We start from the raw sequence: 12,689 nt of genomic DNA on the forward strand, positions 1-12,689 counted from the left end.
GCATCAAATTTGCGATTAATTAGCCTAATCAGCCAACGAGGGCTTTCTCTTCCTTTAGCAACGGGAGGAAAATAGACAGCTGTCTCAGCCAATGGCAGCACCCAAAGGGAAGGGATGCTGCCAACAGGCGGTGCCAGCCCAGGGATGTCTGTGACAACCGGAGACAAGCGCGGGAGGTGAGGTGACAGTTGGGGACAGCGCGGGGAAAGGACGGGGGCCGGGGGCATTAGTGTAGCCCTTAGCCAATAAGAGCGCCGCACTTCTGAGCGCCTCCACTCCATCCAGCGCCTGAACTCCCCCACTCTGATGGTTTGTGAGATCAAGCTCTATCACAAATCCAGCGTTCTCAACCTCCACTCTGATTCTCATCCCGGTCCGCACCCAATTCCAACACTTCAATCCCAGGTGACTATAACCAGAGCCCCCAAATCCTCTAAATGACCCATCTCTCTGGATCCACCATCTCCTCCCAGAATCCCAAGTTCCAGGTTCCTCTCCTCAGCCTCCATTTATCTGAGCTCCTCCCCGGAATCCAATTTCCAATTCCTCAGATCGCATCTGAGTGTGCCCCATTCTAGTAGGGATCCCAGACCCCAAACCATGAATTCTCAATACCATGAACTCCCATGTCTGTGTTCTGATTCTTGTGGGATCCAAGACCCATTCCATCAACACCCATCCCCTCATTGCCACACCTCTGTGTGCTCCTCATTTTCTGCTAAGAAACCAGACCCCAATACTATGAGCTCCCTAGACTATGCTAGACCACAAAGTCCTAACTTTATGAGCCTCTTCTCTCTCTGACTCCCATCCCGCTGAGCCCTAGGGTTAGAGGGCCCTGATTTCCATAGAGTCCGCCATCCTGAAATCTCAGTTGTGCCTGACTCCCAACTTCCCAGTTTCTCCTTGGTTTCTGAGTTCTCAGAGGCTCCTCAGACACAGATCCTGTGAATTCCCATTCACTGCTGGTCTCAACTTCCCCACTCTCCAGTGGATCCAAGCTTCCTGAACACTTCCCACATCCCTGTCTCCGGAGTTTTCCTCTTCTCCCAGAACCCAGTAAAAAGTGGGTTCCTCCCTGGGCGTAGACCCCCCACGGTAACCTTATAAGGTGAGGCAGCTGTCGAAAGAGGCAGGGAGGGGCCAGTCAGGGGGCCAAGGGCAGCTGCTAAGTTTAGGATGGCTCCTTCTCTCTTCTTAGAGACAACAGGTGTCTGGGCCCCAGTGCCCAGAAAAGAAAATGTCTTAGAGGCATTGGCATGAGGCTGGAGGAGGGCAAGGGGCAGGACATCAGGTCCTAGAGGGGGCAGGAGGAGATGGGTGTCACTGTCAACCTTGGGCCTCCTGGGGTTTCCTCAGCCACTATTGCCCCAGACATCCACTGTATGGAGGGGACTGGGGCACTAGGCAGATGGGAAAGGGGACCTCAAAGTCACACAGTCAGCCCAGCTGGCTCTTGCCCAGAATGGATAGTCACGGACTGTCCCCAGCGACCAAGAGGAGGTGACCAACTAGTTTCGGTGTCTCTGACTCCTTTCCTCTGTTTCCACACCAGTGTCCAAAGAAATGATCACAGACTCACACTAGACCATGTCTTTCTCGTTTCAAACCTTTCCAAGGCTCCCAAGTTCTCAGCCCTCAGCCTGGCACTGAAGGCCCTCCAGTGCCTGGTTTCTAGCCCCTTACATCCCCTGCTCAAGCCCTGTCACAATTCTGGCAGCCTGAACGCTTCTCCAGACCTTTGCCCACCCACGCCCTCTGTTTAGCACACCTGCTCCTCACTCTCACCTGACTCACTGCCACTGGCCTCATTGCCGTTCCCACGCTCCCAGACAGGGCTGCTGTGCCCTCTACTTCTGTCAGTTTCTGTATTTGTCCTGTCTCCATGGTTGGACTATAAGTTCCACCAAGGCAGTGCCTAAATATTAATTACAGTTGTATTTCACTAAAGTGTTTCCAAGTAGTATTCACATCCACAAGTTTTGTGGGATGGGAATTACATTCTCATTTAATAGAGAGGGAAACCAAGGCCCAGGGAATTGAAGCACAAAGCACAAGATCACAGACAATGCTCCCTGCGCCAGGCTGTCTAATCTGTTCATACCTCTGCATCTTTCCTCACAAAAGCCTCCCTCTTCTTGAATGGGATGTAGAAGACCTTCCTGGTCCTTCAGGTTCCTCAGACAGTTCTCTCCCACCTTTACACTCTGCCACTACCCCCACACATACACACACTTGACCGTGAACTCCACATGTGAAAGGGGTTGTGTTTGCCAAAGTGCACCCATCACACTATAGGTGCTCAATAAATGTACTGGGTTTTAATCTGGGCCCACCCCACTCAGGAATGCAGGGGCCTGGTTCATCTCTCTTCCAGCACTGTACCCTGGCTTGGGCCCTCTCTGAACTCTGACACATTCCAGCCCCCTTTAGAGAGAAAGAACCTCCCTTCCTGACCAAGCCCTAGTGAGACATGCATCCCAAGACTCACTCCCTCCTCCCCTCCCTTCCTGGACTCCAGCTGCTGCAGGCCCTCCAAGAAAGGAGAGGCCCTGAGCCTGGCTATTTTGGTATCTGGGATGGGTACCCGCAGGGCTAAGGTTACCTTGGTATGTTAAGGGCTCCCTGGGGCAGGACTATATAACCCCAGAGGGACTGCCACAGGCTGACTGTCTCACTCCTTTCCATCCAGAGCCACATCCTGGTCCCCAGGAGACTGACAACATGGTGAGTGAGAATCCCCCAGCTCCTGCCCAGATCCCTCAGACCTCCGGGAAGCCTCACCCTTTTAAAGAAGGTAGCTAGTTGCCAGTCCATCAGAGGAAGAAAGATGAATCCTCCCGTTCTCGGTACCACTCATGGGGAGCATAGAAAATGATGACCTAAAGGACCCAGCCAAGGAGAATCTGTTCAGTCGCTCCCCTCACAGGAGCCCCATCCTTCTCATTGCATGTTCCATATCTTCCTGCACTCCCTCTTCCTAAAACCCTCTGCAACCAGCCAGGCAAGGATTCCTACTCCCACTTTACAAATGAGAAAGTAGACGTTCATATAGGATGAATGAGTGGATCAGGATCATGCGGTTAGTCTAGGCTCAGAGGAAGCCAGCTCAGGGCTCTGAAAAGGGGAGGGACCTTCCATTTGTGGGGTACGATGGACGGATGGGACTCCAGGGCTACAGATAGGAATTTGTGGGTGCAACTGAAGCAAGCCCTCTCAGCAAAGAGGTCATAAAACGGAGAAGACTAGAGCTAGAAGAGTTGCTTTAGAAGAATGGACTCAAAGAACCTGAATCTAATCCATTGCCTCCAGAGAGTAGTAGGATCTGGCCCATGGACCTCTTTGACCAATCCTCACCCCCCAGGCACCCAAGAAGGCCAAGAGAAGGGCAGTGGCCGAGGGCGGAAGCTCCAATGTCTTCTCAATGTTTGACCAGACTCAGATCCAGGAGTTCAAGGAGGTGAGTGAGGGGAAAGAGGAGACTGAAGGCAGACCAAAGGCACCCCCAGCTGTCCCTCCCCCCCAGTGCGCACCTGTTTTAGGGGGAGGGGAAGAGTTTAGAATTCCTTGCTCCTCTCTCTGCTTGGGGTGTAAGAGGACAGCTGGCCAGGGGCCAGAATCTGATCTGCCTGGATGCTAAAGCCTGGCCTTGTGGGACCTAACTCCTCCCGCCTCTGCCCTCCACAGGCCTTCACGGTAATTGACCAGAACCGGGATGGCATTATCGACAAGGAAGACCTGCGAGACACCTTTGCAGCCATGGGTGAGCCCCCCACCTCACCCATAAAGGTCCAAGGCTACAGTCCTGGGAATTCAGAAGCCTGGGTTCCAACCCTGCTGGCTCCACCCTGGGCCTCAGTCTACCCAGATGAAAAATGGGTAGGATGATCTGAATGTATGAGAAGCATCACGCACTGGTCCCAGGACCCCACTCCAGCCTATGCTTCCCCCACCCTGCTTCAGGGCGCCTCAATGTGAAGAATGAGGAGCTAGATGCCATGATGAAGGAAGCCAGCGGTCCCATCAACTTTACCGTCTTCTTGACCATGTTTGGGGAGAAACTCAAAGGTGAATCAAGTGTCCTCAGTCCAAGTTCCCAGCAGTCCCTTCCCACACCTTTCCGGGACAGGCCTGTCAGGGCAGCTTTCATATGTCCTCTGACCCCCAGGTGCGGACCCCGAGGACGTGATCACCGGAGCCTTCAAGGTGCTGGATCCCGAGGGGAAGGGCACCATCAAGAAGCAGTTGTAAGTGACCCCCAGAAAGCTTCTTTAAATGCCTACCGAGGGTTAGGCACTGCCAGGGTAAGGGTGAAGTTAGGACTGTGGGAATGGGAGACAGGGTAGCCACAGTGTTTGGGAGATCAACGGAGGGATCTAGAGGGACCCCGGTTTTCAAAACGAGACTGGGAATGGCAACGAGGAGGCGGCGGGAGGGAGTGGAAAGGACTCACGACGTCCAGTCTCAACTCCCTGCATGTCACCTCTTCCAGCTTGGAGGAGCTGCTTACCACACAGTGCGACCGCTTCTCCCAAGAAGAGGTGAGTGGGGGAGGGGCCCAGGAGACGCGGAGGGAGGGGGGAGCGAGCGAGTCGAAGGAACCTGTAGGAGACGCAATCTTGCAATCTGCCCAGATCAAGAACATGTGGGCGGCTTTCCCTCCCGACGTGAGCGGCAACGTAGACTACAAGAACATCTGCTACGTCATCACGCATGGCGACGCCAAGGACCAGGAGTAGAGGACCCTTTCAGGCCTCCGCTGGCCAACGCCTTCCAGCCAGTCCGACCTCCACCCCGACTTCAAATAAAATTGAACTGGTCTTTGTTTCTTACCGGCGGCACCTTGGGTGTTTGTGTGAGGGGCTGGGGTGGGAGGCAGGGCTGAAACACTGCCAGGCACAAAGCGAGTGCCCAACGCTTGAATAATGGCCTGGAGGCCTGGGTGGGGCGGCTCCACCCGCTGGGAAAGAGATGACTCGCGTGACCTCAGGAAAACTTAGTTTTTATTGAAGACACTGCTCCGGTGAAGAGGCGGGGATGGGGTGGTCAGGGGCGGGGCTGGAAGCTAAGGGCGGAGCCAAAGGCGGGGCTACAAACTCGAGGATGCGGGGAACCTGTTAGCCGAATGCAGTGCAAGGGCCGGCTTCACGGGCCGGAGCTCCGAGATTCGGCGCTGGGCAGTCTGGGGTTCCGGGGCTGGACAGGAGATGGGCCGAAGGCGGAGCCGAGGTGAAGCAGAGCAACGGCGAGGGCCTCAGAGCACGTCCGACTGCTCGCCCTGAGCCTGGCTCTGCTGCATTTGCGCCTGCATCTTCTCCAGCATCTCTTGCATGCGGCGCAGCTGTGGGGGGGATGATTGCGGCGATGGAGCCGGGCGAGGCCGGGGAGGGACTTCAAAGGGGACTGGGGGCCCTGGTGTGGGGAGGCGAGGCGCTTGCTCACCTCTTCGTCTTTCTCGCGGATCAACTTCTCCGTGTCGGCCAGTGGCAGCATTGGCAGCGGGATCTCGGTAGCGCTCTGGCGGGAGAGTTTACTAGGGGGTGGGGAAAAGGGATCGGAATCAAAGGCGGGACCTAAGGTGTGCGTCACTACCAGGAGGCGGGACCTGGGACGACGTTGGGCTCTAGGAGGCGGGGCCGTGTCCTTGAGGTTACGGCCGTAAGCAAAGTAGGTGGGAAAAGACTGGGAATGAGGTCTGGATGGTGAGGACCCGGCCTTGGGAGCACCTGGGAGTCAGCTTCGTCCCTCACCTGCGGCTGGCTCGATCGCGTGCCCCAGGCCGGGCCAGGCTCTGGAGGCAGCGGGCCCGGTAGCCCTCGTAGAGCAGGTCGTGCGTCACCTCCTTCAGGTCTTGCAGATGTGTCTGCACCAACATCCGTCGCAGGTTCAGGAAATCGCAGTGATGTGGGTTCTCCACTGGGGGGACGGGGCGGACCCGCGAGTGTCAGGGAGCTTCCGGTGCAGCCCCGCCGGCAGGGTCCAGTCGGCCTGCAGTCTGGCGGTCTGCCGCCCAAGGACCCCTCCTTTGACTCCTAGGACCTCCGAGACCAGAGCTCGACCCAACGTCACAAGTTGGGTGCGGGTGACTTGGAGGCGGCCTGGGCTCCCTGCGGGTCTCAACGCTTGCCCCGCCTTACTCACCCTCCACTGTACCCCAGGAGTAGTGGCGTCCCCTCACGGGTCGCGTCCCGCCGTCCCTCACTACCTCGCATGAACCGACAACTGCGAAAGGAATGCTTTCCTAGAGGGCGGGAGTCAGGGATCACCGCTGGCCCCTCGTGGGCAGAAACCTTCTCAGCCTGCACCCCCGCGCCGCCTCCCGCCTCCGCGCCTCCCGCCTTGGCCGCTGCACCTTCATCTCCGCATCCTGCCTCTTGAAATCTTCGTCCTCGTCGGAGTCACAGTCGGGGAACTGATAGATGTTGATCTCCTCCTCCTTCAGCTGGTCCCGGATCTCGGAGGAGACAGACGCAGAGACAGTGAGAGACAGAGAGACAGATGATGGAAACAGACACCTTCACAGGGAGAGATCTAAGAGGAGGCAGACACCAAAATACCAGGAGACAGACAAGCAGAAACAGCAGGGGAGGCCTCTGAAGTCACTGGAGGGTGGGGGTCGTCAGCGTCCTGGGGCCAGAGGGCGATCTGGAACCATGTCTGTCTATGCTCGGTCCCCAGGCAGTTCTCAGCCCAGCCTCCAGCCCAGGGATTCCATTCTGAGCCTCCAAAGATGTAGCCCCTTCAGGCAGCTTACTTTGCACCTTCGCATAGTCTAGCCTTGCACATCATGCTCCCAAACGTCCCCCTACCCCCAGATCAGAGACGTCAAGGCTGAGCTCAAGTTTGATCATGACTTAAGGCTTCACATGGGGCCAAATGCCAGACGTCCCCACACACACCTTCTGCTTGAGGGCCTGGGTTTCCTTAGGCAACAGGGCATCCGCTTTGCCAATAACTGGGATGATATTGACCTTCTCGTGCACCGCCCGGAGGAACGCCACATCCAGGGGCCGGAGCCTGCACCCAAGGATTGGCCAGGGCTTGGTCTCGGGGTACAGAGACACCCCCCCACACACACCCTTCCCAAATGCCCCAACCCCCAGGGTGTCCTCCCAGACCCCCGGCCAAAAGGTGAGATGAAGTAGAGGCAGCAATGGACTCGGGAATCCTGGATGTTCTTCCGGTTCAGGCCACTCTCATCCCTAAGATACTGTTCAAATTGCTCCTCAATAAAACGGACCACGGGCAACCAGCTGGGGTGGGGACAGAGGAGAGAGCGTGTGGTCAGAGATCAGGGGACACATGGCAGGGAACGGGGAAGGCTAGCCAGGACTGGGCATAGGTGACAAGTCGGGAAGCACAGGGCACTTGGGGCCACGTGGCCACCACACAGGCCCCGCCTTTGGGTCAGGGCGGGTGGGAGGCCAGAGCAGACCAGCCCTGTACCTGGGCCCTCAGTCTCCACAGAGCAGCCGCGCTGAGCCTGAGCTCTCATCCCTTCCCCCACTCCTCACCAGTCTGAGCAATCCACTGAGTCCCCAAAGCCAGGGGTGTCCACCAGGGTCAGCTTCACCTTAATACCCCCCTCCTCGATCTCCACACCTCGCCGCTCGATGGTCAGCGTTTGAGTCAAGCGAGCTACGGGACAGGGGGAGGTCAGAGAACTGGATAGGGGTCTGAGGCGGGAAGGACTGCCTTTCTCAGCACCACAGTTGCCCCCATCAATTTTTCAGCAGAATCTCAGAGACCAGTAGTGAGCTGTCTGAGTCGCCCAGAAAGTCCTGGGAGACCCAGATAGAAAGGAAGAGAATCATCTGGGGGTGTCGGAGGGGGGCAGGGTGCCGGAGAGGGTGGGGAAGGTCTTACCACTGGCCTCTGGCAGTTGCCGATCCGCATAGAGGTTGGTGAGAAACAGGCTGTTGATGAGGGTGGATTTCCCCAGGCCTGACTCCCCTGTGGACAGACCAGGTCCCCCTGGTCAGGTGAGGGGACAGCCAGGGTCTCTTGAGGACCCACCACCAGTCCCCTCTCCAAAACCCCCAGACCTGCCACCATGAGTGTGAAGTCGAACCCCTTCTTGACAGACTTGCGGTGCAGCTGGTTGGGGAGGGCTGCGAAACCCACATACTCCTTGTCCTGTTGGGGGGGGGGCAGTCAGTGTGAGGCTTCTGGGAGTGGCAGGCTGGGCCTCCCGTAGAACCTGATCTCAGTCTACTGTGGGTGGACCTGGGCCTGGTGACCCTGGGGCTGGAGATGGGGGTGCAGAGATGCCTGGATTCCTGGGCATAAGGACTCACCATGGCCCGGGTAGCTGTTGCTGTACCTGCTGTCTCTCCCCACTTCCTCTGGTGGGGCAGGAAGTTGAGTGCAGCAAACAAGGGGGCGGGTTATGTAGGAGGCTCAGATGTTCTAACTGGCCCAGAGAGGTGGGGGAAGCCAACACCAAAGACACCTGGGGTCCTCACCTGGCTCCCTTTGCCCATCCACCCTTATAGGAAGCTTCAACCCCTCTGTTCTTTGCACACCTTTTCCCCAAAGCCCCACTGCAGCCCTATCACCCTTGTGAGAGGTGGGGTGGAGGCAGAGAGGAAGGAAGCTGGGTAGTCTCTCCAGCAAATGAGACGAAGGCTTTGACAGGGATGGTTTAAAAAAAAAAAAAAAAAAAGAATCCTAGGACCAAAAGCCATAACAGGATTGGAGGTGGCAGGGGGCATCAATTTTCTTTGCCAGCTCATGCAATGGATTATTTGATTTGTCAATTGATTTATTTTGCAATTTTGCAATTGTTAAAAAGACTTCAGGTCTTTGGACAACACTGCCAGAGAGACCTTCCTTCAGAATCCTGGCCAAGGTGTTCCCCTGATTGAAACCTTTTAGGGGCTTCCCAGTGACCTCAGAACCAAGTCAGAGCCGCACCCAAAGCCTTCCCCTCTGGCTTCATCACCCCATTATTAACTCGCCCTCATTGAGTGCCCCATCCTTGACTCTGCCCATATTGAGGTTTTCCTTCTGTACCTCTTCATCCTTCAAGGTTTAATTCAAAGGGCTCTTCCTCTTCTATGAAATTTCCCAGCATCTTTTACAGGCCCCTCCATTGTCCACATTTGCTTTCCTGGCTGTTTCTTCTTTCAGCTGAGCTTTCTAAGGGTAGTGTCTTTCACAGGGCCTGGCACAAAGAAAGGGCCGATAAATAATATACTCGATGAAAACGTGCATGAAAGAATGAGAAGTTAGGCAGGGCCCAAGGCCAGGAGGCCGTAGAACATATAAAAGCAGCCTTGCTTTGAAGTCAGGAGGAACTTCCACTTACCATGTGACCTTGGGCAAATCCTGTGGCCTCTCTGAACTCCATTTCCTACTGGTAAAATGAAATAGCACAGTCCCACTTTGTTATCAGGACTCCGAGTAGCTTCGAATGGCATGGGCTTTGGAGTCAATCAGTTATATACACAAACTGCTGTTAGCATTTATGAACTGAACGACCTCTCTGAGCCTTTAAAGCTCGTCTCCTACTGGGTCTCTAACCCCATCTGCTTTGTCCACTTGTGGTGTTCGTATTTCCCCTTTAGCCCGTTATGGACGGAACAGTGTTCCCCTAAAATTCATGCGTTGGAGCCCTAACCCCCAATGTGACTATATTTGAGACAGGGCTTTTAAGGAGGTAATTAATGTGAAATGAGGTCATAAGGGTGGGCCCCTGATCTGATAGGTCTGGGGTCATAAGAAGAGACACCAGCGATCTCTCTCTGCTCAGGCACAGAAGACAGCTGTCTGCCACCCAAGGACAGAGGTCTCACCATAAACCTACCCTATTGGTACCTCAATCTTGGACTTCCCGTCTCCAGCAGTATGAGAAAATACATGTCTGTTGTTTAAGATTCCTCATCTGTGGTATTTTGTTATGGCAGCCTGAGCAGACTAATACAGCCTCTTAGCTCACTCCTCACCCCTCCACGCTCAAATGTGTAATTTTTTGGTTTGTATACATTTTGAGAAATGTGTAGTATACAGTACATGTTTATACAAATAGTTTTATATGTATGAATATATATATTTGTTAATGTTTTCATTCAGCAATATTTTTTAAGATCCATCCATGTTGCCATCCGTATCTCACCCTTACTTCAACCTAATTTCTAGTACCATTCCTTTTATGTAACCTTGGGAAAAATCACCTCTCTGGGCCTTAATTTTCCTCATCTATCAAATGGGATTGGAAGCTCCTGCCACACTGAGTTCACAGTTGTTCAAGTTTCATATGATGACAGAGACATACAGTGATTAAGAGCTGTGTCATCTTACTAGCTGTGTGACCTTGGGCATCTTACTTTAACCTCTCTGGGACTTAGTTTCTTTATCTGTTAAATGGCACCATATACAATTCTATCTCATAGAGGCATGATGAGGATGATATGGCCTAATACACATACAGCTCTCAGTACAGCGCCTGGTAGATGAGATGGGCTCATGCTATTACATGACCTGAGGGGTGTGAAATCTAGTGACTGCTCCTGTGGATTAGTTGCGGAAGATTAAGTGAATCAGTCAGAGTTGTGGTCCTCTGGGGAGACAAGAGACAGGCACAAGTAAGTGTGACAGCATTGGTGCTACAAACGTGTGCGGGGATAAAGAGTCCTCTGAGAAGCCCAGGGAAGGAATAATACCCCTTCCCACTCTGGCTTAGTCAAAACTCTGAATTCCTCCCTCCCTCGCTTTCCACAAGATATATCCAGTTGGTTTCCAAGTCCTTCCTATCAATTAGAAAAATCGGTCCCCTTCTCTCTATACCCTCCACCCTCTTGCCCCTGCTGAGTTCAGATTCCAATCAGCTTTTTCCTGAGTTATTCAAAGCCTTTAAGAAAATAACATGTTTATTTATTGTATAACCAACACATATTCTCATAGGAAAATTAGAAAATACAAGTGGATTGGAAAAATTTACATCACTACCACGATATAACACCATTTTGACTTTTATGTCTAGATTTTTCTCCTATGCCTATACATATTAATAAATATATAGTTGCAAAACTAGAATCATATTATACCTTTGTTTGGAAACCTACTTTTGTTACCACGTTCTATACATCTCTAATACACATCTACATTATTTTTATAGATGCTTAGTATTTAGGTTGACTCCCATTCTTCACTGTGATAAACAGTGCTGAGCTGGGATGAACGTGTTTTGGGTGCCATCACTGTACACTTGTCCAGCCATTTCCTTAGGCCTAATTTCTATAAGGGGAATTATTGAGTCAAAGGAAGTCATGTATGTAAAGCATTTGTGCACATTAATAGATTGCTCTGCACAAAAGACTATTAGCTGGTCTTTGTGTTAAGTGTAGACATGACATGAATTAATAACGATGCAATATTTCATTTACAAGTTTATTAACTCCAACAAATCATACCTAGTCATTCATGTGATAAAGGATGGGGCTTGTTTGGAGAAAAGAAGGTCCCCACCTTACCGGGGGTCAGTGTATGGTGGACAGCAGTTTTCCCATTTCATTATCAGCTGGATTAGTTCTTCATCTTGCCTTGTCTTCATAGCTCCCTGTGGCCTCACCAAGCATTCCTGGAAGGGCTTCTGTATCTTTAGACCTGAGTTCAAGTTCAGATCTTTTAATTCCAGGCTTTGTTGTCTCAAAGTCAAAGTTAGCTCTGTAAGCGTGTAGTCTGGCCAGTTTTGGGGGGGAAGGTTCCTCCAAGAGAGGATGGCTCTTTGCCATTTGGTTCCCCCCTTACCTGTTTCCTAGCACAGGTGCCTGGAACATGTTGGACCCCCAGGAAATGTTTGTGGCATAAATGAGTCAACTTACCGTACTATTCTTAGTTCCCGCTGCTTTCCTACTATGTAAATTCACGCAGCATTTAAACAGGACTATTCTCTATTTTCCTCTTTGAGGATAAGTCTTAATCAGCTTTGGATCTCAAGCTTCTAGAACAAAGCAGGTTTTCAATTAGTGTGTGGGCCACTGTTCATTTCATTCCCTCTATCTAGAATTCTTCATTTCAGCCAGGCTCTGGACTTTGAAATCTTAGCTGTCCTTGAAGTGTCAGGTCAAAAACGCCACACCTTCCTTCATTACTCCAGCCTAAAGAGTAATAGCTGATATTTTTTGCAAAGTGTACACAGTATCAATCCTCCACCATTCAAATTATCATCATTCCCAATTTACAGTTTAGGAAACAGAAGCAACTTCCCCAAGGTCAAACTACAGTAAACTCTGTACACAAATGACCTCAAAGACACGTCCACAGCTGCTAAACTCTACAGAAGGTACCTCTCTGTACTATGGTCCCATCAGAGCTTGTTCATCGGGATGGTATAGGATCTGTCACATCATCTGCACCATTTCTATCTTCTACTGGGTTGAGAGCTCTGTGATGAGTTTCTTTGTATTTCCACCGCCTAGGCAGTGTCCAGATATTGGCTGGTGGTCCCTAACTTATGTGCTGAGTTGTGATCCATTTTGGTCAGTGTCTAACACCCATGCACACCAGGCAGACTCATCTCCCACTACAGGTGCAGGTACCTCTCATACCTTAAGTTTTTTATTGTTCATGATTTGTGGTCTTGCCCCTTTAAACTGGTAGCACCCCAAGGACAAATCTTGTGTTTCATCTCTTCATCCCAAACTCTTAGCTTAGCACTCGGATGCTACTCAAGGTGAATTAAGAAA

The 12,689-nt window shown here is 52.3% G+C and overlaps 2 protein-coding genes across 3 annotated transcripts; one reads left to right on the forward strand and one right to left on the reverse strand.

The window, feature by feature from the left end:
• Positions 1–157: 157 nt before the first annotated feature.
• Positions 158–4,832, forward strand: MYL11 (myosin light chain 11). Its single transcript, XM_019717208.3, has 8 exons — positions 158–176; positions 2,693–2,727; positions 3,365–3,460; positions 3,688–3,763; positions 3,964–4,068; positions 4,169–4,247; positions 4,493–4,541; positions 4,635–4,832. Exons 2-8 carry the CDS (start codon positions 2,725–2,727, stop codon positions 4,737–4,739), a joined length of 513 nt encoding a protein of 170 aa, XP_019572767.1. The 5' UTR covers positions 158–176; positions 2,693–2,724; the 3' UTR covers positions 4,740–4,832.
• Positions 4,833–4,986: 154 nt separating this feature from the next.
• SEPTIN1 (septin 1) lies at positions 4,987–9,154 on the reverse strand. Of its 2 annotated transcripts, none has more exons than XM_088801458.1 (11): positions 9,016–9,154; positions 8,046–8,136; positions 7,867–7,953; positions 7,515–7,638; positions 7,119–7,253; positions 6,900–7,017; positions 6,353–6,454; positions 6,142–6,241; positions 5,751–5,916; positions 5,443–5,533; positions 4,987–5,341 (listed from the first exon to the last, which is right to left on the reverse strand). In XM_088801458.1, exons 2-11 carry the CDS (start codon positions 8,053–8,055, stop codon positions 5,255–5,257), a joined length of 1,020 nt encoding a protein of 339 aa, XP_088657584.1. In that variant the 5' UTR covers positions 8,056–8,136; positions 9,016–9,154; the 3' UTR covers positions 4,987–5,254. The 2 variants fall into 2 exon arrangements, with proteins under 2 accessions (XP_088657584.1, XP_019572819.1); XM_019717260.3 differs by lacking the exon at positions 9,016–9,154 and adding an exon at positions 8,298–8,422.
• Positions 9,155–12,689: the final 3,535 nt, after the last annotated feature.

This window comes from Rhinolophus sinicus, chromosome 10 (genome assembly GCF_057876585.1).
Source record: "Rhinolophus sinicus isolate RSI-liver-muscle chromosome 10, RSI-T2T, whole genome shotgun sequence".
Taxonomy (NCBI): Eukaryota; Metazoa; Chordata; class Mammalia; order Chiroptera; family Rhinolophidae; genus Rhinolophus; species Rhinolophus sinicus.